This window comes from Phocoena phocoena, chromosome 6 (genome assembly GCF_963924675.1).
Source record: "Phocoena phocoena chromosome 6, mPhoPho1.1, whole genome shotgun sequence".
Lineage (NCBI taxonomy): Eukaryota > Metazoa > Chordata > Mammalia > Artiodactyla > Phocoenidae > Phocoena > Phocoena phocoena.
Genome location: NC_089224.1, coordinates 71,681,226 through 71,705,590, shown reverse-complemented (window position 1 = coordinate 71,705,590; position 24,365 = coordinate 71,681,226). Strand labels below are relative to the sequence as shown.

The following is a 24,365-nucleotide window of genomic DNA, read 5'->3' as shown; positions in this document are numbered from 1 at the left end:
TCCCCAGCCTAGATCTTCTTGGTACATAACTTGGATAAACAATTACCAGACTGGGATCTTAATGAGCCAGCAGTCAAAAATTCTTATTTGTGAATTATTCATATTATTTTAGATAACTCTTCATTTAATTTTCGTTTACTTTTGCTTTTTTCCTTAAATTCTCATAAAAGAATGGCATAGAAAATCTGCTTGATATTTATTTCAAGTGAGTGTATTTTCATACTCTGTAGTTAACAGAGGTTGCAAAGATATGGTTATTTCATCTAACTACACCAAACATCCATGGCTCACCTGATATGAAGCCATTACCCACTGCTGATATGATGGTTGGCAAACTACAGAGTGACACATAGAAGAAATTATTCCTTGCAGCTGGGAATGTCATCTTCTGATTGGGAAGAAAGCTAACACTTATCTTTCTAAGTTTCAAGCATTATATAAGGCTTCTCATGAACACTCCTTTTCATTTACATAAAACTCAAATAAGCGACAATAATAAGGAAATTTCTGTAAAATCTCAGAAAAATAGGCCACTAATGAAGGCTGCATATTCTCTTAGAAGAAGAAATACTTGAGATGGTTCTTATATCCTAGACTAAGATTTGGATTCATGGAGGTATAATTCATGGGGAAAGGAATGAGATACATGGAATGGTGGCTTCCTCAAGAAACCTGTGTGGGCCTGGAATCCCATGGATGGATTTAATCTGGAGGTAATGGAGGAGCCAACATTCAAGGAAATGACATCATTTAGTTAATATTTTAGAAAGACTGATCTGGCATTGGTGTATGGGATACGAAATGGCAGACGGACTGAGGCGGGGACCTAGTTCCTTCAATGGTGCAGGCATGGAAGACCATAGAGAAGGTTATGGAAGGGGTGAAATGAAATAAGAGATCAGATAAGAAAAGGAGCAATGAAATTTCACCTCTCGCAGTACGTAGGATACATACTGAGTCAGAGTAAACGGGGTGATCTAGAGAAGGATATGCCCTGATGACAGAGGTAACTTTGGGGGAGAAGTTGTTTTGTAAAAGACAATTGACAGTTCCGTTTGTCAGTTTTGAGTTTTAAATGACACAGGTGAGCCTTGGGCAGAGATTCTAGGTGGGTAATGGATGAAGTCAATGCTGAAGATGGTAGAACTGAAAATCCTTAGTCAGGAGGTGGTACTTGTCATTTAAAGGAAGGTGGGGATGTGAAGGTGGAATTAAGAGAATGTAAGAGGGAGGGAAGGAGGAAGGGAGGGAGGAGATGGGGAGAGAGGAGGGGAGAAGGGGAGAGAGCCAGAGCGCTCTAAACAACAGACCTTAAGGAATGGCCCAGGTGAAAGGAAGGGAGAGAAAGGACTCAGGAGAGTGTCAGTGAAGAACGGGGCGGGCTTCCTTGGTGGCGCAGTGGTTGGGAGTCCGCCTGCCGATGTAGGGGACACGGGTTCGTGCCCCCGTCCGGGAGGATCACACATGCCGCGGAGTGGCTGGGCCCGTGAGCCGTGGCCGCTGGGCCTGCACGTCCGGAGCCTGTGCTCCACTAAGGGAGAGGCCACAACAGTGAAAGGCCCGTGTACTACCAAAAAAAAAAAAAAAATAATAATAATAATGGGTCTATATCTTTGCATCACAAAAGGCAAGGAAAGACAGATCTGGACTGGGTAGATCAAAAGCATGAAATCCTAGAGAAAAACAAGGAGGCTTCTGGTTTGGCAAGCAGAAAATGGTTGAAAATCTCAAAGAGTAATTGCACTTCAAAGGTGGAAGTGGAAACTAGATTGAAGAAAATTACAGAGGGATTAAACAGTAGGGAAACGGAAGCAGCTAAATAAGACTACTTGTTGGGAATGTTTAGTTGTGTAAGGAAGGACAGAACTAAGGCAGGAGGATAATGGAAAAGTTTTTTCCCCCCCTCCAAAAGGGGGGTTACAAAGTTCGAAAACACAAGGTATGGTCCAATTGACAGAAAGGCAAATGCACGAAGCTGGGAGCAAATGGCTAAGAGACTGACAAGAGATGAGATTTTTTAAGAGCACCTTTCACACATGGGATTCCTTATCCAAACTACAGAAAAAAAAAATCATTTGAGAGACAAGTTTTTCATTTCTTCTAAGGATGGCATTTCAATTAGCAACATCCAAATTTCACTGGAAGAGAAGTTAATTCATTGTATACAGTGGATACCCTGGGTCGGCGGCTCCCAAACCTGCGTGTGCATCACCCAAAGGACCTGTTAGGGCACACACTGTGTAGCCCCACTGATTAGCAGTTTTGAGGTAAGGCCCAGAATTGGCATTTCTAACAAGTTCCCAGGTGATGCCAATATTGTTGGTCCAGGGACACCACTTTGAGAACCACAAGCCCAGTTGATAAAGCCTGGTTAATTAGCCTAGTATCTCCAACATAGGGCCTGAGTTTCTGTAGGCATGATTCACAAATACCTGTCCCTCATGCCAGAAGTACAAGAAGTAAGTTGCTTATACAGAAGATCATGCCAATATCTTTTCATGAGGGCTACCAAAGACATGTTTGCTTCTCTTAAAAAAATATTTCAAGAAGATAAAGTTCTCCCAATTAATCTATAAATGCACATCCCTCATTTTTCAAGCACAGGTTGTTGGTCTAGGTATTTCCTTCTTTGGATACACGTAACTTAAAGAGTTAAATTCTATGCATTGTTAGGATAGAATCAGTGTTTGATTGAGATACAAAATCATGCTCAATTACAATGCTGAAAAAAGTAAATGCACTGAGATATGTATTTCCTAATCTTACCGCATCTACAATTGAAGTGCATTTATCAAGCATGCTTCCCAAAATAAGATGCCTAGAAGAAATTTTGTATGGGAGGTAAAAATATTTTACATATGCATTTTTTTACATATTAGCTAATGAAATCTGTAGAACAATGCTAGCAAGATAGTATTATTCACATTTTACAGCTGAAAAAACTATCTCATGAGTATTAAAAAAAACCCCAACAACTCTAAAGTCACTGGGACTTGAGCCCAAGTGTTCAAAATCTTGCTGTATTATATATGCACTCAGTGATTACCACTGTCTGTAAGACACACAGTACTTCTTTCAACTACGGTACTCAAATCAATCATAAACCCTTGGAATAACAAGGTAGCAAAGGTGCAGGGGGAACATTTTGGGAATTTATCTACATATCACAAATGAACACTGGAACATTTTTATCCTCTCTTACTTTTGCAAATCAGCTGCATTAAAAACTGCTCTCTTCTTCAAAACTCATTAAAATATCACGTGCAGAGAAAGAGATATGTGGAGTTTGGAAGGAAAGTTAACGTCTGGCCCATAACCCTTTCCCCTATTCTTGCTGAGAAATGACCTTCTTCAGTCATTTCTATCAGGGCTTTTCCCTGAGTGAGAAGATATTGTTAATATGGTAAGGATACTTTATTTTATATTCATACTGAGGCCATTGTTTTATTACAGCTAACCAGTCATGCACAGATGGAGGAACGGCATTGAGTGGCAAAGAGCAGCTTCCCATTTGTTAACGTCCAGCAGTGATCACAATACCCTCCTTTTGGGCTCTTTCAAAGATGACTCTGGAAACTTCAGGGAGTACCGTGTCTTCTGGTAGAACAGCATAAAATGAAGCCTGTTGAAACTATTACTGGGATGTGTGATAGAAATTTAATTGCTTTGAAATGCCTAAGGCTAGCAAGATGTCAACATGTGTAAAGAGCTTGAATTGAGATTCTAAGAAAAAAAAAAGTCTGGATCTATTTATGTCACAGAAGATGTATCCAGATGGATTCTGCAAAGTGATCGCCTGGTGTGTATAACTACCTTCGTAGACACGGTGGCCTTAGGAAGTTACGCATAGAACTAGGGTGGGATTAATTTTCAGGATTTCTTTTTGAATCTTTGGGTCTGGTTTTTATTGTAGACACTGGTATGAATATAAAGATCTCTCTGGATAGATAAAAAGGATGGGCTAAGCCATCTTTACGAAAATTTAAAAAGATGTAATAAGGCTCCTTTATCTCTTGTTCATTTGGGTTATCTTATTGATCCTGAACCAGTTTTCACAGCTGGAACAGGGCCCATTTGGCATGGTCACAGCTTAGAGCCCCCTGTCCCTGATGGAGGACAGGGAATTAGTGCTGCAGTCTGTGCTCAGAATGCTGATGCCACAGTCCAAACTGATAGGCATGTACTGATTTCAATGACAGAGTTCCCCCTATGCACCTCAATCACATTTCCCCCTTTCACATTTAAAGCTCTGTTCCTCGGTAGAAAAGATGGTCTGTTGGGAGCACCTTCACAAGCCAGCTTGATGATAATCATGGAAACATCACATAAAGTCCTTTTCACCACTGCCTTATGCCTGTGTTCATGTATCCTGCATATATCAATGTTTATAAGGACTCATCACCCCGAATAAGAATCTTCTCTTACTGGTTCCACATGAAATAATTATACATTTGAACTAATGAAGCTTCAATCATTTTTGGTCACAAAATAAGGCAGAATGTAGAAAGAATATGAAGAGAGAAACAGATTTGTGCTTTACACACTCACTCAAAATTCTAAGATTTTGCGTCAAACTGTGTCTAGAGAGTTGGTGATAAAGATGGTGATGAAAAAGATATTGGAAAACTCTATTTGAGTGCAGTAACTTTGCTAATGAAGGTTCTGTGAATGTCAAGGTTGAAGCAATAGATGAAGGTTAAAATGACCAAAACCATCTCTGGAGAGATGCCTTTCAAAAGATACCCGTGCCTTTGACAATTGTGGGAGAAATTACAACAGGATTCTACGCAACAGGGCTGCCTATGTGAGAATTATGTGTATTAGAGACAGCTGCCTCTTTCTTTAGGTGGACATCATCCCACTCTGAGGCACTTGGCTTGGTGAATAAATCACAGGCCAGATTTCAGTCTCCACTCAATCCTCTTGTTTGATTCCCTTGTGCAGTTAATAACCTGTGCGATGAACTGTGGCAGCCCTAGCATACGACCATAGACATTTCTCGCATTTTCAGGTATCTCCTCTGATTCTTTAGTCATATATGGCCGGAATTTAGTGCGAGTTTTAGGATTCTAAGATGCACAATATTGAACTCTGGAACAAAGCTGGACATGTATCTTTTACCTTGGCTGTAAAGGCACTTCTGAAGGCAAAACAAATAAAGAAAAGCAAAAAAATTCCAGACAAAACCATCCCACACAGTATATTAAGAAAGCATAGACACTACAGCCTCTGGCAGGTTCAAAAAAGTCACAAAGCTTCCCAGGACTATAGATGATTCTAAGTTTGCTTCACAGCCAAGAAAAAGAATATTAACATAAAACTTAAGAAAGGGAAAAAGGCATTTGTAAACTGTAAATGCTTCTGTCACTCTTCTTGCAAGAGTCTCACAGAGACTCAAGAAGCTAACCAGAATTATGTCACTCGCTTTCTTTAAGTCTCTGAAAATTGACATGGCAAATACGAAGACCACAACTGTACGTGAAAATAATTCAAATATTGGAAGTTAAGTGGCTTTCTGAAGGTCATGGTGAACAATTATAGTAACAAAAAGACTTGGGTCAAAGGAAATTTGTGAAGTCTTCTCAAAGCACAGTTTCTGGCCTGACACTTTTCAAGAAGCGATCTCATCACCACACCCTTTGTCCTGGATTTATTAAAGACCCATTTCAAAAAGCATTTCTTTGTCTTCTTTTTTTAAAAAAAGAATTTAGCAAAGATGATTATATACACCAGCGCTATAACTCTCCTCATTTAGAAGGCGACCAAGAGATGATAAAAAATTTCAGTGAATGTCACAGCCCTTGAGGTCAGGAATATACAATTGCATGCTAAGATGATAGAAAATGATCACTGCAAGAGCATTTTCATCCATTTTAGCAAGTCAGTTTCTTCTGTGCGTGTCATTTTCTAGCTCATATCTTAGGACCCATGGATTTATACCATCAGCTTAAAAAAGAAAACTCTAACATCAAAGCAACTGGAATCGACTTGCTTGATAGTCATTACTATTATCCAACTCACTTTCTCAAATCAATGCAGTAGCCCCAACATGTTTTTCAGATCAAATAAGAACTCTTAACTCTAGGAATCAGGTAGCGTTACTCTCAGGTTCTTCTGAATTACTTCCCTCATCACATCATACCCGTCCTTTTTGCACACTGGGCCCTCTGTCTTCTACCTTACCCTGACCATTCCTTTCACCACAGCGGTCTCATCCAGTTTTAATCCCCAATCCTCCAAGAGATGCAAAGAAAAAATAATACATCTGTTTAAACTAACTACTCTAAAAACTATTTCAGACAAGTTTTGGTTCCCAGGAGTAGCTCTAAGGTTCTCAACCACCTTCCACCCTCTCATTATATTTATCTATGCTTCTCATCTATGTTATGTACATGACATTAACAAATCATTCATGATCAGCAGATTATGCTTTTTTCAAAACATTCCAGCCCATCTAGTGTTTCTTGAAATCCAAGTAGTCTTCTAGAAAAGCAGAGAAATAACAAATAAGGAAGTTAACCCTTTATCCAGAATCATCAACTAAAATCACTGGCAAATGGAAATAAGAACCCAAATTAGATAAAGTAAACTACAGAGAGGGGGACAGAAGTGTTACAAGAAATACATGAATATAAAGGAGTGTCATATTTGCAAGGGAGAGTGGAGCTCATTTCTTTCCTAAGCTACACACAGCATTTTAATGGCCACAAATCTATGCATATATATATATATCTATGTGCTTCATTTTTACCATACAAAAATTCTAACAGAATGTTAACTGTTTATTAATTCAACATTAAATGTTGTATGAGAATGATGCATAACATGTAGACGATCGTGTTCCCTGAGTGTCTGCTATGAAGGAAGAACTGTGCTCAATTCTGTATATGATACTGTTTTCCTCATTCTTCCCTTTGCCACACACTCCAGCTAGGATGGATGGCCTCCTAGCTTTTCCTTGATTGAGTCTCTGTATCTGCTGTATGCCTGGCCTGAAATGCGCTATATCTGGCTAGCCATTTGGACCATTCCCTTACTCCTCAAAGCCTCTGTTTAAATTAGGTCTTTTGGACTGCGTAATGCCTAAACAGTTATAATTTGTCCACACAGAAACTTATCCATGAATATTCATACCAGCGTTACTCATAACAACCAAACTGGAAACAATGAAATAGTCCACGGGAAGGGGAACCTTCGTACACTGTTGGTGGGAATGTAAATTGGTGCAGCCACTGTGGAAAACAGTATGGAGGTTCCTCAAAAAACTAAAAATAGAACTATCATATGAGTAATTCCACACTTGAGTACATATCCAAAAAAACCAAACCACTAATTCAAAAAGATATATGCACCCCAATGTTCATAGCAGCAGTATTACAACTGTCAAGATATGGAAGTAACCTAAGTGTCCATCAACAGATGAATGGATTAAGAATATGTGGTACATATATACAGTAGAATACTACTCAGCCATAAAAAAGAATAAAATTTTGTCATTTGCAACAACATGGACGGACCAGGAGGGTATTACGCTAAGTGAAATAAGTCAGAGAAAAGACAAATACTGTATGATATAACTTACATATGGAACCTAAATATTAAAACAAACTAGTGGATATAACAAAAAAGAACAGTTTCACAGATATAGAGAACAAAGTAGAAGTTACCAGTGGGGGGAGAGAAAGAGGGAGAGGTAGGATAGGGGTAGGGGATTAAGAGGTACAAACTACTATGTATGAAATAAATAAGCTACAAGGATATATTGTACAACACAGGGAATGTAGCCAATATTTTATAATAATTATAAATGGAGTATAGCTTTTAAAAATTGTGAATCACTATGTTGTACACCTGTAACTTATATAATATTGTACATCAACTATACCTCAATAAAAAATAAAATTAATAATTATCCATGAAAAAGTGAATGATGATACAAACTGTGGTACATTCCTATATATATAGTGGAATACTACTTAGTAATAAAATGGAATAAACTCCTCATATACTTAATGACATGGATGAACCTCAAAAATATATGGAGGGAAAAAAGCCAGTTTCAAATAATTCTATTTACATGAAAGTCTACAAAAGACAATCTAATCTATAGTGACAAAATCAACTGGTTGCAAAGGGCGGGGCTGTGGGGTAGGATAAGGGATGAGAAAGAGCACAAAAGAACTTTGTGGGGTGATGGAAATGTTCTATACCTTGATTGCAGTGATGTTTACACAGACGTATACATTTGTACACTTAAAATGGTGCTTTTTATTATATATAAACTCAGTCCAGTGAAGTTAAGAATGTATGTGGATTCCCACATGCACTATTTGTTTACAAAGCTGGGATTCAATCCCAGGTTATTTGACTTTGGGGTCCATGCTCCAAACCGCTAGGCAGAGTGAGATTTTTGTTTTAAATAAACAAAACCTCAAACAAGAGGTTTTGTTTATTTAAAACAAAAAACAAAAAGGCTTCTGTAAGAAAATGTGCCTGTATCTGTACGTATGTGTATATATATATATTTTAGGTTCCCTGCTAGATTCTGCATGTTTTTTCTTTTTTTGTAATTTAATTTTGTTTTTTTATACAGCAGGTTCTTATTAGTTATCTCTTTTATACATATCAGTGTATATATGTCAATCCCAATCTCCTAATTCATCCCCACCCCACTCTTCCCCTGGCTTTTCCCCCTTGGTGTCCATACATTTGTTCTCTACATCTGGGTCTCTATTTCTGCCTTGCAAACCAGTTCATCTGTACCATTTTTCTAGATTCCACATATATGTATTAATATACGATAACTGTTTTTCTCCTTCTGACTTACTTCACTGTATGACAGTATCTAAATTCATCACTTCTCTACAGATGACCCAGTTTCGTTCCTTTTTGTGGCTGAGTAATATTCCATTGTATATATGTACCACAACTTCTTTAGCCATTCGTTTGTTGATGGGCATTTAGGTTGCTTCCATGACCTGGCTATTGTAAATAGTGCTGCAATGAACATTGGGGTGCATATCTCTTTGAATTATGGTTTTGTCTGGGTATATGCCCAGTAGTGGGATTGCTGAGTCATATGGTAATTCTATGTTTAGTTTTTTAAGGAACCTCCATACTGTTCTCCATAGTGGCTGTATCAATTTACATTCCCACCAACAGTGCAAGAGGGTTCCCTTTTCTCCACACCCTCTCCAGCATTTGCTGTTTGTAGATTTTCTGATGATGCCCATTCTAACCAGTGTGAGGTGATATCTCACTGTAGTTTTGATTCGCATTTCTCTAATAATTAGTGATGTTGAGAATCTTTGCATGTGTCTCTTGGCCATCTGTATGTCTTCTTTGGAGAAATGTCTATTTAGGTCTTCTGCCCATTTTTTGATTGGGTTGTTTGTTTTTTTACTATTGAGCTGCATGAGCTGTTTATATGTTTTGGAGATTATCCTTTGTCCGTTGATTCACTTGCAAATATTTTCGCCCATTCTGAGGGTTGTCTTTTCAGCTTGTTTGTAGTTTCCTTTGCTGTGCAAAAGCTTGTAAGTATCATTAGGTCCCATTTGTTTATTTTTGTTTTTACTTCCATTACTCTAGCAGGTGGGTCAAAAAAGATCTTGCTGTGATTTATGTCAAAGAGTGTTCTTCCTATGTTTTCCTCTAAGAGTGTTATAGTGCCATTCTTACATTTAGGTCTTTAATCCATTTTGAGTTTATTTTTGTGTATGATGTTAGGAAGTGTTCTAATTTCATTCTTCTACGTGTAGCTGTCCAGTTTTCCCAGCACCACTTATTGAAGGGACTGTCTTTTCTCCATTGTATATCCTTCCCTCCTTTGTCATAGATTAGTTGACCATAGGTGCATGGGTTTATCGCTGGGCTTTCTATCCTGTTCCACTGATCTATATTTCTGTTTTTGTGCCAGTACCATACTGTCTTGATTACTACACTTTGTAGTATAGTCTGAGGTGAGGGAGTCTGATTCCTCCAGCTCTGTTTTTTTCCCTCAAGATTGCTTTGACTATTCAGGGTCTTTTGTGTCTCCACACAAATTTTACGATTTTTTTCTTCTAGTTCTGTAAAAAAAAATGCCATTAGTAATTTGATAGAGATTGCATTGAATCTGTAGATTGCTTTAGGTAGTACAGTCATTTTCACAATACTGATTCTTCCAATCCATGAACATGGTATATCTCTCCATCTGTTTGCACCATCTTTGATTTCTTTCATCAGTGCCTTATAGTTTTCTGAGTACAGGGCTTTTACCTCCTTAGGTGGGTTTATTCCTAGGTATTTTATTCTTTTTGTTGCAGTGGTAAATAGGAGTGTTTCCTTAATTTCTCTTTCAGATTTTTCATCATTAGTGTATAGGAATGCAAGAGATTTCTGGGCATTAATTTTGTATCCTGCAACTTTACGAGATTCATTGATTAGCTCTAGTATTTTTCTGGTAGCCTCTTGAGGATTCTCTCTACATAGTATCATGTCATCTGCAAATAGTGACAGTTTTACTTCTTCTTTTCCAATTTGTATTCCTTTTATTTCTTCTTCTTCTCTGATTGTCGTGGTTAGGACTTCCAAAACTATGTTGAATGACAGTGGCAGGAGTGGACATTCTTATCTTGTTCCTGATCTTAGAGGAAATGCTTTCAGTTTTTCACCATTGAGAATGATGTTTGCTGTGGGTTTGTCGTATATGGCCTTTATTATGTTGAGGTAGGTTCCTTCTATGCCCACTTTCTGGAGAGTTTTTATCATAAATGGGTGTTGAATTTTGTCAAAAGCTTCTTCTGAATCTAATGAGATGATCATATGGTTTTTATTCATCAATTTGTTAATATAGTGTATCACATTGATGGATTTGCATATGTTGAAGAATCCTTGCATTCCTGGGATAAATCCCAGTTGATCATGGTGTATGATCCTTTTAATGTGTTGCTGGATTCTGTTTCCTGGTATTTTGTTGAGGATTTTTGCATCTATATTCATCAGTGAAATGGGTCTGTAATTTTCTCTTTTTGTAGTGTCTTTGTCTGGTTTTGGTATCAAGGTGATGGTGGCCTCGTAGAATGAGTTTGGGAGTGCTCCTTCCTCTGAAGTTTTTTTGGAAGAGTTTCAGAAGGATGGGTGTTAGCTCTTCTCTAAATGTTTGATAGAATTCACCTGTGAAGCCATCTGGTCCTGGACTTTTGTTTGTTGGAAGATTTTTAATCACAGTTTCAATTTCATTACTTGTGATTGGTCTGTTGATATTTTGTATTTCTTCCTGGTTCAGTCTTGGAAGGTTATACCTTCGTAAGAATAACCAAACTCTTAAGAATTTGTCCATTTCTTCCACGTTGTCTATCTTATTGGTATAGCATTGCTTGTAGCAGTCTCTTACGATGCTTTGTATTTCTGCAGTGTCTGCTGTATCTGCTCCTTTTTCATTTCTAATTTTATTGATTTGAGTCCTCTCCCTCTTTTTCTGTCTGGCTAAAGGTTTATCAATTTTGTTTATATTCTCAAAGAACTAGCTTTTAGTTTTATTGATCTTTGCTACAGTTGTCTTTCTTTCTATTTCATTTATTTCTGCTCTTATCTTTATTATTTCTTTCCTTCTACGAACTTTGGGTTTGTTTGTTTTTCTTTCTCTAGTTCCTTTAGGTGTAAGGTTACATTGTTTACTTGAGATTTTTCTTGTTTCTTGAGGTAGGACTGTACTGCTATAAACTTCCCTTTTAGAACTGCTTTTGCTGCATCCCATAGGTTTTGCATCATCGTGTTTTCATTGTCATTAGTCTCTAGGTATTTTTTGGTTTCCTCTTTGATTTCTTCAGTGATCTCTTGGTTATTTAGTAACATATTGTTTAGCCTCCATGTGTTTGTGTTTTTACATTTTTTCCCTGTAATTGATATCTAGTCTCATAGTGTTGTGGTAGGAAAAGATGCTTGATATGATTTCAGTTTTCTTAAATGTACCGAGGCTTGATTTGTGACCCAAGATGTGATCTATCCTGGAGAATGTTCCATGTGCCCTTGAGAAGATAGTATAATTTGCGGTTTTTAGATGGAATGTCCTATAAATATCAATTAAATCTATCTGGTCTATTGTGTCACTTAAAGCTTGTGTTTCCTTATTAATTTTCATTTTCGATGATCTGTCCATTGGTGTAAGTGAGGCGTTAAAGTCCCCAACTATTATTGTGTTACTGTCGATTTCCTCTTTTATAGCTGTTAGCAGTTGCCTTATGTATTGAGGTGCTCCTATGTTGGGTGCATATATATTTATAATTGTTATAGCTTCTTCTTGGATTGACCCCTTGATCATTATGCAGTGTCCTTCCATGTCTCTTGTAACATTCTTTATTTTAAAGTCTATTTTATCTGACATGAGTATTGCTACTCCAGCTTTCTTTTTTTTTTCTTTTTTTTTTTGGTATCCAGCTTTCTTTTGATTTTCATTTGCATGGAATATCTTTTTCCATCCCCTCACTTTCAGTCTGTATGTGTCCCTAGGTCTGAAGTGGGTCACTTGTAAACAGCATATATCCGGGTCTTGTTTTGTATTCATTCAGCGAGGCTGTGTTTTTTGGTTGGAGCATTTAATCCATTCACATTTAAGGTAATTATTGATATGTATGTTCCTATGACCATTTTCTTAATTGTTCTGAGTTTGTTTTTGTAGGTCCTTTTCTTCTCTTGTGTTTCCCACTTAGGGAAGTTCCTGTAGCATTTGCTGTAGAACTGGTTTGGTGGTGCTGAATTCTCTTAGCTTTTGCCTGTCTGTAAAGCTTTTGATATCTCCATTGAATCTGAATGAGATCCTTGCTGGGTAGAGTAATCTTGGTTGTAGGTTCTTCCCTTCCACCACTTCAAATATATCATGCCACTCCCTTCTGGCTTGTAGAGTTTCTGCTGAGAAATCAGCTGTTAACCTTAGGGGGGGTTCCCTTGTATGTTATTTGTCGTTTTTCCCTTGTTGCTTGTAATAATTTTTCCCTGTCTGTAATTTTTGTCAATTTGATTAGTATTTGTCTCGGCGTGTTTCTCCTTGGATTTATCCTGCCTGGGACTCTCTGTGCTTCCTGGACTTGGGTGGCTATTTCGTTTCCTATGTTAGGGACGTTTTCGACTATAATCTCTTCAAATATTTTCTTGGGTCCTTTCTCTCTCTCTTCTCCTTCTGGGACCCCTGTAATGAGAATGTTGGTGCATTTAATGTTGTCCCAGAACTCTTAGGCTGTCTTCATTTCTTTTCGTTCTTTTTTCTTTATTCTGTTCCATGGCAGCGAATCCCACCATTCTGTCTTCCAGGTCACTTATCCGTTCTTCTGCCTCAGTCACTCTGTTATTGATTCCTTCTAGTATATTTTTCATTTAATTCATTGTATTGCTCGTCTCTGTTTGTTCTTTAATTCTTCTAGGTCTTTGTTAAACATTTCTTGCATCTTCTTGATCTTTGCCTCCATTCTTTTTCCAAGGTCCTGGATCATCTTCACTATCATTATTCTGAATTCTTTTTCTGGAAGGTTGCCTCTCCACTTCATTTAGTTGTTTTTCTGGGGTTTTATATTGTTCCTTCATCTGGTACATAGTCCTGTGCCTTTTCATCTTGTCTATCTTTCTGTGAATGTGGTTTTCGTTCCACAGGTTGCAGGATTATAGCTCTTCTTGCTTCTGCTGTCTGACCTCTGGTGGATGAGGCTATCTAAGAGGCTTATGCAAGCTTCCTGATGGGAGGCATCAGTGGTGGGTAGAGCTGGGTGTTGCTCTGGTGGGCAGAGCTCAGTAAAAGTTTAATCCACTTGTCTGCTTATGGGTGGGGCTGAGTTCCCTCCCTGTTGGTTGTTTGGCCTGAGGCAACCCAGCACTGGAGGCTATAGGTTCTTTGGTGGGGCTAAAGGCGGGCTCCGGGAGGGCTGATGCCAAGGAGTACTTCCCAGAACTTCTGTTGCCAGTGTCCTTGTCCCCACGGTGAGCCAAAACCACCCCCCACCTCTGCAGGAGACCCACCAACATTAGCAGGTAGGTCTGGTTCAGTCTCCTGTGGGGTCACTGCTCCTTCCCCTGGGTCCTGATGCGCCTACTTTGTGTGTGCCCTCCGAGAGTTCAGTCTCTGTTTCCCCCAATCCTGTAGAAGTCCTGCAATCAAACCCAACTAGCCTTCAAAGTCTGATTCTCTGGGAATTCCTTCTCCCGTTGCTGGTCCCCCAGGTTGGGAAGCCTGACATGGGGCTCAGAACCTTCACTCCAGCGGGTGGACTTCTGTGGAATAATTGTTCTCCAGTCTGTGAGTCACCCATCCAGCGGTTATGGGATTTCATTTTATTGTGATTAAGCCCCTCCTACCATCTCACTTTCTCTTCTCCTTTGTATTTAGATGTGGGATATTTTTTTGGTGAGTTCCATTGTCTTCCCGTCGATGATTGTTCAGCAGTTAGTTGTGATTCTGGTGCTCTCACAAGAGGGAGTGAGCACACGTCCTTCTACTCTGCCATCTTGAACCAATCTCCTTGTATGTATATTCTGATAAGACTGTCTTGTCTTAAATCTTTTGGGGGCATCTTATTTTGGAACTGGATTCAGAATCCAATTATTAGTGATTCAAAGAACTCCATTTTGTTAGTTATAGTTCCAATACACTTTTGGCCTGAAAACAACATTGGCCTTGGTTGACCACCCTTTGTAATTATGGGGTTTAGGGCTGATGATTTTTATCTTTGCCTGAAATATCAATTGTAACCACAAAATATCAAGCTTTGCTATCACGAAGGATAGCGAAACTCATCTGCTGAAAGAAGAGTTTTAAAAACACCTAAGGAAGTCCAGCCTCATTAGAATTAGCGAAATGGAGTTTCATCAGGTGATTACACAAAAAGAGACATCAGCTGTCTCTTAAGTATACAAATTTTGCATATTGTTAAAAATCACATTTTAAGCTTATAGCTTTTATACTGTATACTAATGATTAAAGAGTTGATAGGACATTGATAGCTACAGTCAGTTCAGATTTTTGTCATTAGTTCTTATGCTGAAATAATTACAACTTCCAAAATTTAGCAGGTTGAAGTCAACTTGATGTTTAAACATTAACATTAATTTGCAAAACAGAATTTTAGTTGTGTTTATATACGATTATAGTATAGTCATTGATATGCGATTATGGGATAAAAGGTATGAAGACGTATTGTGATAACTTCATTACAAAGTAATACATTTTCTCTTGCCCACTCAGGTAATTTAATTAATTTCAGTCGCAAAATAGCATTCTAATTCACAACATAGTTTCATATCTTTATCCTCATTTCACAGTAGAAAGCTGTGACATACGAAAATACACTTTTAAGACTCTTTTCTTTGTCAAGGCTTTTTTTGTGTTTGGTATTTTGCAATTTCAAAGCACTTTTCTTTCAACTCAGCCTTCTCATTATGTTTGGTATTTGTTACCCACATTCTAAAAACCCAGATACAAAAATGTTAATTGGCTTCCTCAAAGGCCAAAGAAAATATCAATAACAGACTCTACTAGAATAAAGTTCTTAAGGTTGTGGCAAAGCCACAAAACTACTCCAAACATAATTCCCTTCATTAACTAATTATGTTTTGTAAAGAGATAATAGTCGTACAGTACAACCATTGTTTTAATTCTATTTTGAAGATGGATTTTCAGTGTGAAACCACATGCATTTAAAACTTTTGTATTTAGGGATGAAAAAACAGAACAAAACACCCCCAAAGTCTAACAAACCTAACACTACCATTCAAAGACCAGTGCAGAGAAAAGAACATTTTTCATTTGCAGAAGATATTTTAAAATCTCACATATTTAGTAGGTATGAATAGAACACTCTTATGGGGCAAGTAGACATTTTGGATACAAGACTCCGGATTAAGCAATGACCAAGCAGACTGCTGTCAGGGGTTCTATATTGCTGTTCCCAGGTAGATATTTAGGTAAATCATCCACCAGACAAAAGAATAAACGTAAAATCCCTAAATTATGTGTGATTCATATCTTTTTTTATAAATGAGCAAGAAGGTAAGTTCATATATTCAGTGATCAATGAATGCAAAAATAAAAGGTTTTAAGTTAATAAATGCATAGGAGTTCATAGAATACAATGGAATAAACATAGACTCTTGAAAGAAAATCAGGTGGTGTTTCTAGGGAGCAAATTTTATTAGGTAGGATCAAATGTACTTACATCCCTCTCTGCATTTTAAGAGAAGAACTAAATGCCTTATTTCTGAAAATAGGATCAGGACTGAAGTCAAGCATCTGATTCAAACACCCCCTCTGACACTGACCAGATGAATAATGTTTCCCTTTGACCTTTCTTTGAAAACATGATGTGCAGATTTCCAATTAAGGTACAATTATGTAGCTTTAATCATAGCTACCAACATCACATCAGCATGCTAGGTGGCAAAGATAAGATATTATTTGTACAGTGACATAATAAAATACAATATAGCTTTACCCTTTCAAATGGTAACATATCAGATATCACTTTATATACTCAAAAAGAAAAATAAAAACACCACATTTCAAAACCTTTAGTTTCAGTTCAACACATGGCATGCTTAATGGTTTCAGCACATCTAATTCTTTTTAATAAGTGTTAAAACTGAAAGCAAGACAGGTAGGTATTAAAAATATACTGGAACATCTTAAAATTACCAGCCCTAACAGTGGAAATAAAATGACGGCGATTAAAAGTAATAAAGGTTATTAAAAGTTAAGGGCCTTTGAGGCTAAGAAGTCATGTTAGACTGTCAATTGTTTTCCCCATGGTGGGAAATCAGTTAGAAATTAAAAAAAAAATCTAGTAGTTTAGTTGTGGTCAAAGAAAGAGTCAGTGGAGGATGGGGAGGTTTCAGCAACATGCTGGTAGAAAAAAAGAGACTTACATAGTCTGGGAGGGCAGTGAAATGGAAGGCGTGGTAACCTCGCTCACTTAGTTGTCATTTTTGATTTTCAATGACATTTTTTTCATTCTTTCGCCTAGTAAAGATGACAGAAGTTCCTAATTTATTATCTGACGTCTATTCCTCTTCCTAGATTTAAGAGAGTTTAACTGTAAAATATCAAGTCATCATATCCAAATACAGACACTTTGAAAAAAACTACAGCACCGATGTTGCATGCATTCAATTATACTTCTCATAACTGCATCCGCAAACCAGAGATAAGGACATGGGGGAAAGATTCAGCGAGCACAGCCCAGGAGGCTGGGGGAGAAAGGGGAAATCTGCAGGGTCTTCAGATTAAAGCAGTAGGAGGGAGGGGCTCATAACAAAGAGTCACGTTCTTCCTGAAAGGCTGTGAGCCATGGATTCTAGAAGAATGCAGAATTCAAGTCCTCTGCATGGCTCTAGGATCCATATACTCTATAGGTACAAACGGAACTGGTCAAAATGTAAATGACACTCCACAAGAGAGATTCGCTCATCAGATGCCTTCTGCTGCTCAGGCTGGGCTGCATTTTAGGTGATGAGAGAAGGATCATTGATACTTCTATAAACATGAACCTGGCAGATTGGTTGGGCTTGACTGAAGGGATAAAAAAGTGCAGTGTAGATTTCTGTTCTGTGTGTAAATCATAGCACAGCCAGATCAGAGCAGGCAAAGTCACGGGGCCCCGGACGTTTCCTTCTAATTCTCCTCTTTGGTTGCACTTCATTCAGCATGTGTTGGGCTGGGCTGCTGAAGGTGCGCAGGAAATATTTGTGAATAAATGAATGAAGAGACTGCATAACTTAAATTCCTTGAAGAAAACCACCCTGAAGGGGAAAACCCTCAATTCTACAGCTGATTTGTACATTTTCAGGAGCACGAGGGCGGTATTAAAAACAGTAGAAAAGAAAAAAAATAGGAAAGACTTATCGTAAGAGCAAAGGGAAAAAAAGGAGAAAGAAGTAATATTGAAGAAACCCCCAAACAAACAATTTAATGCCAAAGTCATCTCCAAGCACTGCAAATGTTGCTCTGTAGCAAAATACTGGAATTCGGATTTTTAGTTCTGTAGTGGCAAATACCACATCTGTTCACGTGGTCTCATACAAATACTTTCCTATTCTCACGCATAATCTCAGATTCTTTGCTAGGTGCATGATATTTATTATCAAAGAAACTATCTCTGGAGGAGGTTTAAAGTCAAAAGGTGTCTGAAATTTAGCTAGGATCATTCACAGGATGAACAACTCTAAAAAACATCTAGTTCGTTTCCATAGGTATGCATTCATTGGATGATGTTTATTTTGAAAAACAAATCTTCTGCAAGATATTTTAACTATAAGAGATTATTATTATTATTGAAGAAGCATCAAGACATAATCATCTTAGTTCAATTAACATTGTTAAAAATTAAGGTACCGTTAGCATAAAAATGTTGATGAGTGGCTTCCAGCTTTGGGGCTGGCTTTACTTTGAACTGATCTCAATATAGGATCGTTCATAGAGTGCGACCATAATGAGAGCACATAGAAAGGGGAAGAAAGTTCTCTGCACCCAGCTCATCAGTATGCAGCTCCGCTCTCAGAGAAACACACAGAGGAGCCAGTCCTTCAAGGGCAACTTCCTTGCCTGAATGCAATCTGTCCATGCCAGTTAACAAGAAGCCAGCAGCTGCTTCTGGAGGGAATCCCCTTCCAGGAGCCAGGAATCCAGGCCCATAACACATGTGGGTAAGAGTAGATCAAGTCTGCCTTGAGAGGAGACCCACACCAGTCTAGTTCCTATAACATCTGGCCCTGTTCTCTGCTTCGGACGGACCACACATGGGTAGGTCTGGAGAAATGTAAGGACATTGTGTGAAATGCACTTGGCAGGGTTTGGGGAAAGACTGATCTGTAGGGTGTTGGCTTCTCCAAAGTTATCAGTGAGAACTAAGACTATCAAGTCTATTGATGGCAAGACCCCAAAACCTAACTGGTTGCTACCCTGAGCTGCTTCTGCTTTAGCTGATGAGAAGGAAATTCACATGTTCGTACTGACGGCCCCACTGCAGAAGAGTACCTGCCAAGCAATTTATGAAATCCTGGTGGTTTCAAAAACAAAAACAAAAACCCGCTCTTCAGACAAGTTAAATCTCTCAACATGAGGGCGCAACAGCAAGCCCAGGGAAGCACAGGTGTTTTCAGATTCGTTTCAGGCCTACATCTCACTCAGCGTTAGGACTGAACCAAGTGGTAAGAGGGAGTGCACCCAGGGCTGCAGGCTTCTGCTTGCAGGCAACTTCCGTTTTCTCCTAAGGAGAAACATTTGGCCATGTGTTCCCTCTAAGCAACGCCTGCAAAAGCTGGCTGACCTAATTTAAAATATGAGCTCTCACTGCATGAACCTCTTCCAAGCCTCCACTATTTTTTGTTCGTTCAGACCTTATTCCATAAAAAGTCAGCCCATCTTTTTCCAGTCCTAGTGACCTGCATTCTCTCCTTCCCGGAAGCACGTCGCTTCTCCTGCTAGCCTCTGCCTTAATCACTTTTATTTGTGGGACGCTAGGGAGGGGATGGGAATGCTTCGAGTAGGGAAGAAAATAACTCTTTAAAAAATCATTCTTATTATGATCATGTTTAGATGAAATATGGGGCTTGCCATCAACAAAATTACAAAACAATTCCACTGGGAGTCCAGACGGTTCAGGGTAATTCATCTATGAAAAAGTGAACTTTAATTGTTACTCTTGGCAGCAGTCTAAGAGAAGAGTGAAACATTATACTAAATATTGCCACGTGCAATAGTAAAATGTCTTTCCTCCCTGCCAGAAGCAGTGTATGGCCCCCTTCATACTCAGGTTTGGATCTGGTGATTTAGTCTAAATCCTCGGCTTCCCCCTCTCCAAAACCAACAGAGGTTTTCAAAAGAGTTGCATTTTTTATTAGAACCATTTGCTCTTTTTAAGTTGCCAAAAAGGAGTAAGTAAAACTAAGACTTTTATTTGGGTTAAAGTTGATTCCTCAGCCTCATTGAGGTCAATGTACTTAGTCTGTGAACCTTCTACTAAGAAGTTCATTGCAGTGTTGAACCAGCCAGCGTTCTGATCCCTTCTTCCCCCCTCCCCAAACCCAACCCCTTGGCTGCCTGCATTTATATAGTCGGGGCTGGAAGCATGGGGAAGCTAATCAAAAGGAAACATACATATGGCAAATTACATCCTGGATTTTCTAGAACAATTGAAATTTCAACTATTTTTGATGCTGCACATAACATTTGCTATCCTGGTACCACGTGTCTTGATTTAGGCTTCAGAAAATGTGATCCCGACAGGTATTTACAATGCTTTAGATTCAAAGCTCATTGAACACTGCTGCATTATAAAGTTTACAAGCACAGAAAGGTATCTGATAATACTCGAAAGCAGAGGGACATTCTTGTTTTCTAAAAGTGAAGTCTTCAGTGAAGATGTTAATCAAAGGACTCTTTTATATGGCGCTGGTTCCCTGGCATATTGATAGGTTTTGGCAAAGCGTGATTAGTAAGCTGCTTGCAAATAATTTTTAAAATTACACTTTACATTTTCAGCATGAATATTTATATACATTGGGAATAATACACTAAGGATATATTAAAATCATATGTAAGATATGCTATGCAGATAATATTATTCAGCTTCTAAATTGCTTAGGTTGCGGAAGTTAGGGCCCAGAAAAATTAAATGACTTGCCCAGGATTATTCAGCTTATTACCAATGATCTGAGGACCAGAACTGTAATTTTTAAGTAGATATTCCTTATGTTATAGAATACTGTTTTTCATCCATAGGGATATATAATGATACAAAGATTATTTGGGAGTAAATTTAAGTCTGCAGATACAACAAAAATTAATCTTTGTTGTAACTTAAATTAATGGATTAAAATTTAGATTATCTGAAACCTGAGGAAAGGACATCTGTTTACGTAATTATTTTCTTTTGATTATAGCATATGTTATGGATGACAATAAACAAAATGGCTACCATTAGTAAGATAGCTTGATGGAACTAGAATCCCCATCAGCCATGGGAAAATTAGTCAGCACTTATTTATATCCTGTGCACACTTGCCTAAGACCGCACATTATAAAGCTTCATACGAACTTTTAGTTTATGTAAAGTAACGTCTTAGAATTATGCCTGTTTTTCTGTTTGTGGAAGGTTTGAAGAAAAAAACCAAAAACGACAAAAACAAAATATGTAGAAAAGCATAGCCTAGCAACTAACAGTGCTACCCTCAAACGAACAAAAGATACCAGCTATTATTAACTGGAAGTAATCACTCCAGAAGGTAAGGAATTTTTAAATACATTGTTACAAATACCTCTCAGATAATCGATGACACCAAAGAATAAACGAATGAGGAGCCCCATAGGTCGACAATACTTGGGAGTTGGTTACCTTTAAAGAAACTGACCTATGATGTGGGAAGCCAAGGAAATCTGCCTTAAATGTGTTGTTTTAATTAAAAAAAAAAAAAAAGGAACCTGCCTTTTTTTTTTTTCCTACTAAGAGGTCAAGCTCTTCCTGTGTCAGTACAAAATTTAAAGTTTCTTTGGATGGGTTCTATTTCCTGCTCTCCATTTAAAATGGGGGAAAAATAAAAATATTTTGCCTGTGACAAAATATGAAAGAAGTTCTCACCCTTAAAACCAGCAGCATTGGTTTTCCAGTCATTAGCGTTCAAATGTCCTGCACGGGAAGTCCTTACAATAACATGCTGCACGTCTCTCCAGGTCAGAAACGGACTGGGGAAAGACAAGGTAAGAATCATTGTACCAAAAAAAAAAAAAGATGGGGGAAGCAGAGAGTCACAAGCAAATTAAAAAAGCAAAAGCAGAAGGGCAAAGTACTAAAAACAAAGGGTCAGCGATTTGGGTTTGGGATAAACAAATGCCAAATGCCGCTCTTGTTCTCATCTTGGAGAAGTGACATTAGTCTCAGGGAGGCAGAAAATGTAACCTTTAATTTGAGAAATAATGTGATATTAGTCAGTGTAGGTTTTTAGAAGGGTGAAGATTTCCAGTTTTCTCAACAAAATGGCTCCCAATTCTGGCCCTGTCATCCTTCGTGTAGACTCTTGCATCATCATAAGAAAATTACAACAAGCTAAAATCAAAACTGAAGGGCTCTTGAACATTCCTTGTTCAGTTGTTTAGCCGGGCACTTGATTTTAATTTAACAAAGAACTTAGCAATGTTAACCATTCTGGATGGATGTGTGGGATACAGAAAAAGTCTCAACTGAAACCAAGTCTTCATTTTCAGTGTTCTCAAAGGAAGAGGATGTGGTACAGAGCCCAAAACTGGGTACCCAGGCACAGAAAACTATGGGAGTGTCTTAATTTGCAATAAATAGTTATTAAATTATTGGATACCTATTTCTCATGGCTGTTGGCACTGAAGATCACAAAGACACTACTGAATGGGAGATACTTTCATCAAAGAACTGCAATACTAATAAACACACAGAAAACAAATCCAAGTACATATACACAGTCTTCTGTTCTCTTTCAAAGAACATGTTATTGACTAAGGGCATTTGACTCAGTGCATGCATGAAATTCTCTAATCAGGATACTTATTCAATTCAGTCTTGAATGTGAGGTGTGACCGTTTTTTTTACTTAACTAGGAAATATGGCAACTTATCATGCAGCTTGTGTAGTTATTTTCTTTGCTTCTCATCTGCCACCTTCATTTTAGAAGGATATTTGCAAAGGATGGGTCGGAACGTTTGAAGGAGGAGAGACAATGACTTGCTACCTTCCTAGAAGTGTGACGGGGGCATGTGGTAGTCTCTGTACCCCGTCGTATGGGCACGTACGCACGCTGGTGTCTCCCAGGCAGAGGGAGAACTTGGTATCTTTATAGCTAGTTTTCAATGATGAAGCTCCACACTGCTCACTCGGTACCACGTTTTCCTATCACACTCAGCATATACGTGTTTTTTCACACTCAGCATATACGTGTTTTTGAGGGTGGCCTCCTAATGAGAGGGGGCCCAGTGATCAGATTCTGGTTCCTTCATTTTCTACATATGTGAAATTGACTTCCCAAGGTGTCAGTTTCCCCACTTAGAATGTGGATGTTAATATCTACTTTACTCCGCTGTACCAACTGAATCGAAGTATAGTTGTCCCGTGAACAATGCGGTTTGGGGCGCCGACCCCTGAGCAGTCAGAAGTCTGAGTATAACTCATAGTTGGCCCTCCGTGGCCACGGTTCTGCATCCATATATTCAACCAACAGCAAATCATGTTACTACGTATTTAGTGAAAAAAAATCTGCGTATAAGCGGACCTGTGCAGTTCAAACCCATGTTGTTCAAGAGTCAACTGCCATGCCAAGTACTTAACCTTGTTCCTGGTGCATAATAAACCATTATAAGTGGTAGATAATACATCATTTTGCTAAAGTAAGAGCCACAGCTCCTATTTAGTGATTTGAAAATGAAGGAGATGGGGAGAGAAAAGTACTACAGAGTTCTTAAACCTTTTTGTTATGTTCCCAGATTCCAAATGAAAGAGAAATATTACTGCCATTTTCAAAGTTTCTGTAAGGGACAAGATAGGATCTCGACTATTTTGTAAGGTTGCATTAATAGAAGAACTTATACTAAGGGATTAAAACCCATCCACGTGAGTTTGAAAGATATGAGAACAATGGAAGCAGAATTATTTTTGTTTTGATACAACACTTGTTAGGAGCCAACTTTAGAGCCTGACAAGCCACAAAACTCTGAATAAAGGGAGGGAGGTTGTGTGATGGATCCCAGGAGGCACGGAAGTTTTGCTTCTAAAACAGTTGGTATGATTTGGCCCTTAGCTGGCTAATAGTGAATCCACAACAAAGTTTAACAGAGTCCATGCACTACAGTCAGGAAAATTAGGAGAATGAGTCCAGGGAAAATTCTGAATGCTACTCTCAACATAAGACGTTCTAGCTCTGCCTGAAATGCGATGCTAATCTCCACTCCCTTTTCCAGTGTAGTTACTTGGGTGAGGGGCGAAAACAACAGAAAAGCTCAGTCTGGAAAGACATTCCAGCCCCTTATTTATGGGAAAGCAAAATCCTCTCAAGTGAACATGTATGTTTTAATTTTTTCATGAGCAAACAGCAAGACCCCTAAAAGTACACTTGGATGTGATAAATATGTCTAACTCAACCTTGTAATTTTAAAATAACATTTAACACACAGTTAAACCTTTCACATTTTAATTGTTATCCTTTAGGGAAAAAAAAGAAAAGAAAAGAAACAACACAAGCTTCCCTGTTACCTATCACCAGGGCAAGATTCCTTTAGAAATATCAAGCACAAGGTTCTGGTCACTGGGAGACCATTTCCCTAGTGACCCTTAGCTCTAAAAATAGAATAATAATAACAGAACAGGAAACACTTATCTTGTAGCTTA

The 24,365-nt window shown here is 38.3% G+C and overlaps 1 protein-coding gene across 1 annotated transcript in view; it reads right to left on the bottom strand.

The window, feature by feature from the left end:
* Positions 1 to 24,365, bottom strand: part of PCSK5 (proprotein convertase subtilisin/kexin type 5) — a 320,817-nt gene that overhangs the window by 56,456 nt on the left and 239,996 nt on the right. Inside the window, exon 10 of the mRNA XM_065879408.1 lies at positions 21,597 to 21,700. Coding sequence (XP_065735480.1) covers positions 21,597 to 21,700 — 104 coding nt within the window. The remainder of the gene's footprint in view (positions 1 to 21,596; positions 21,701 to 24,365) is intronic.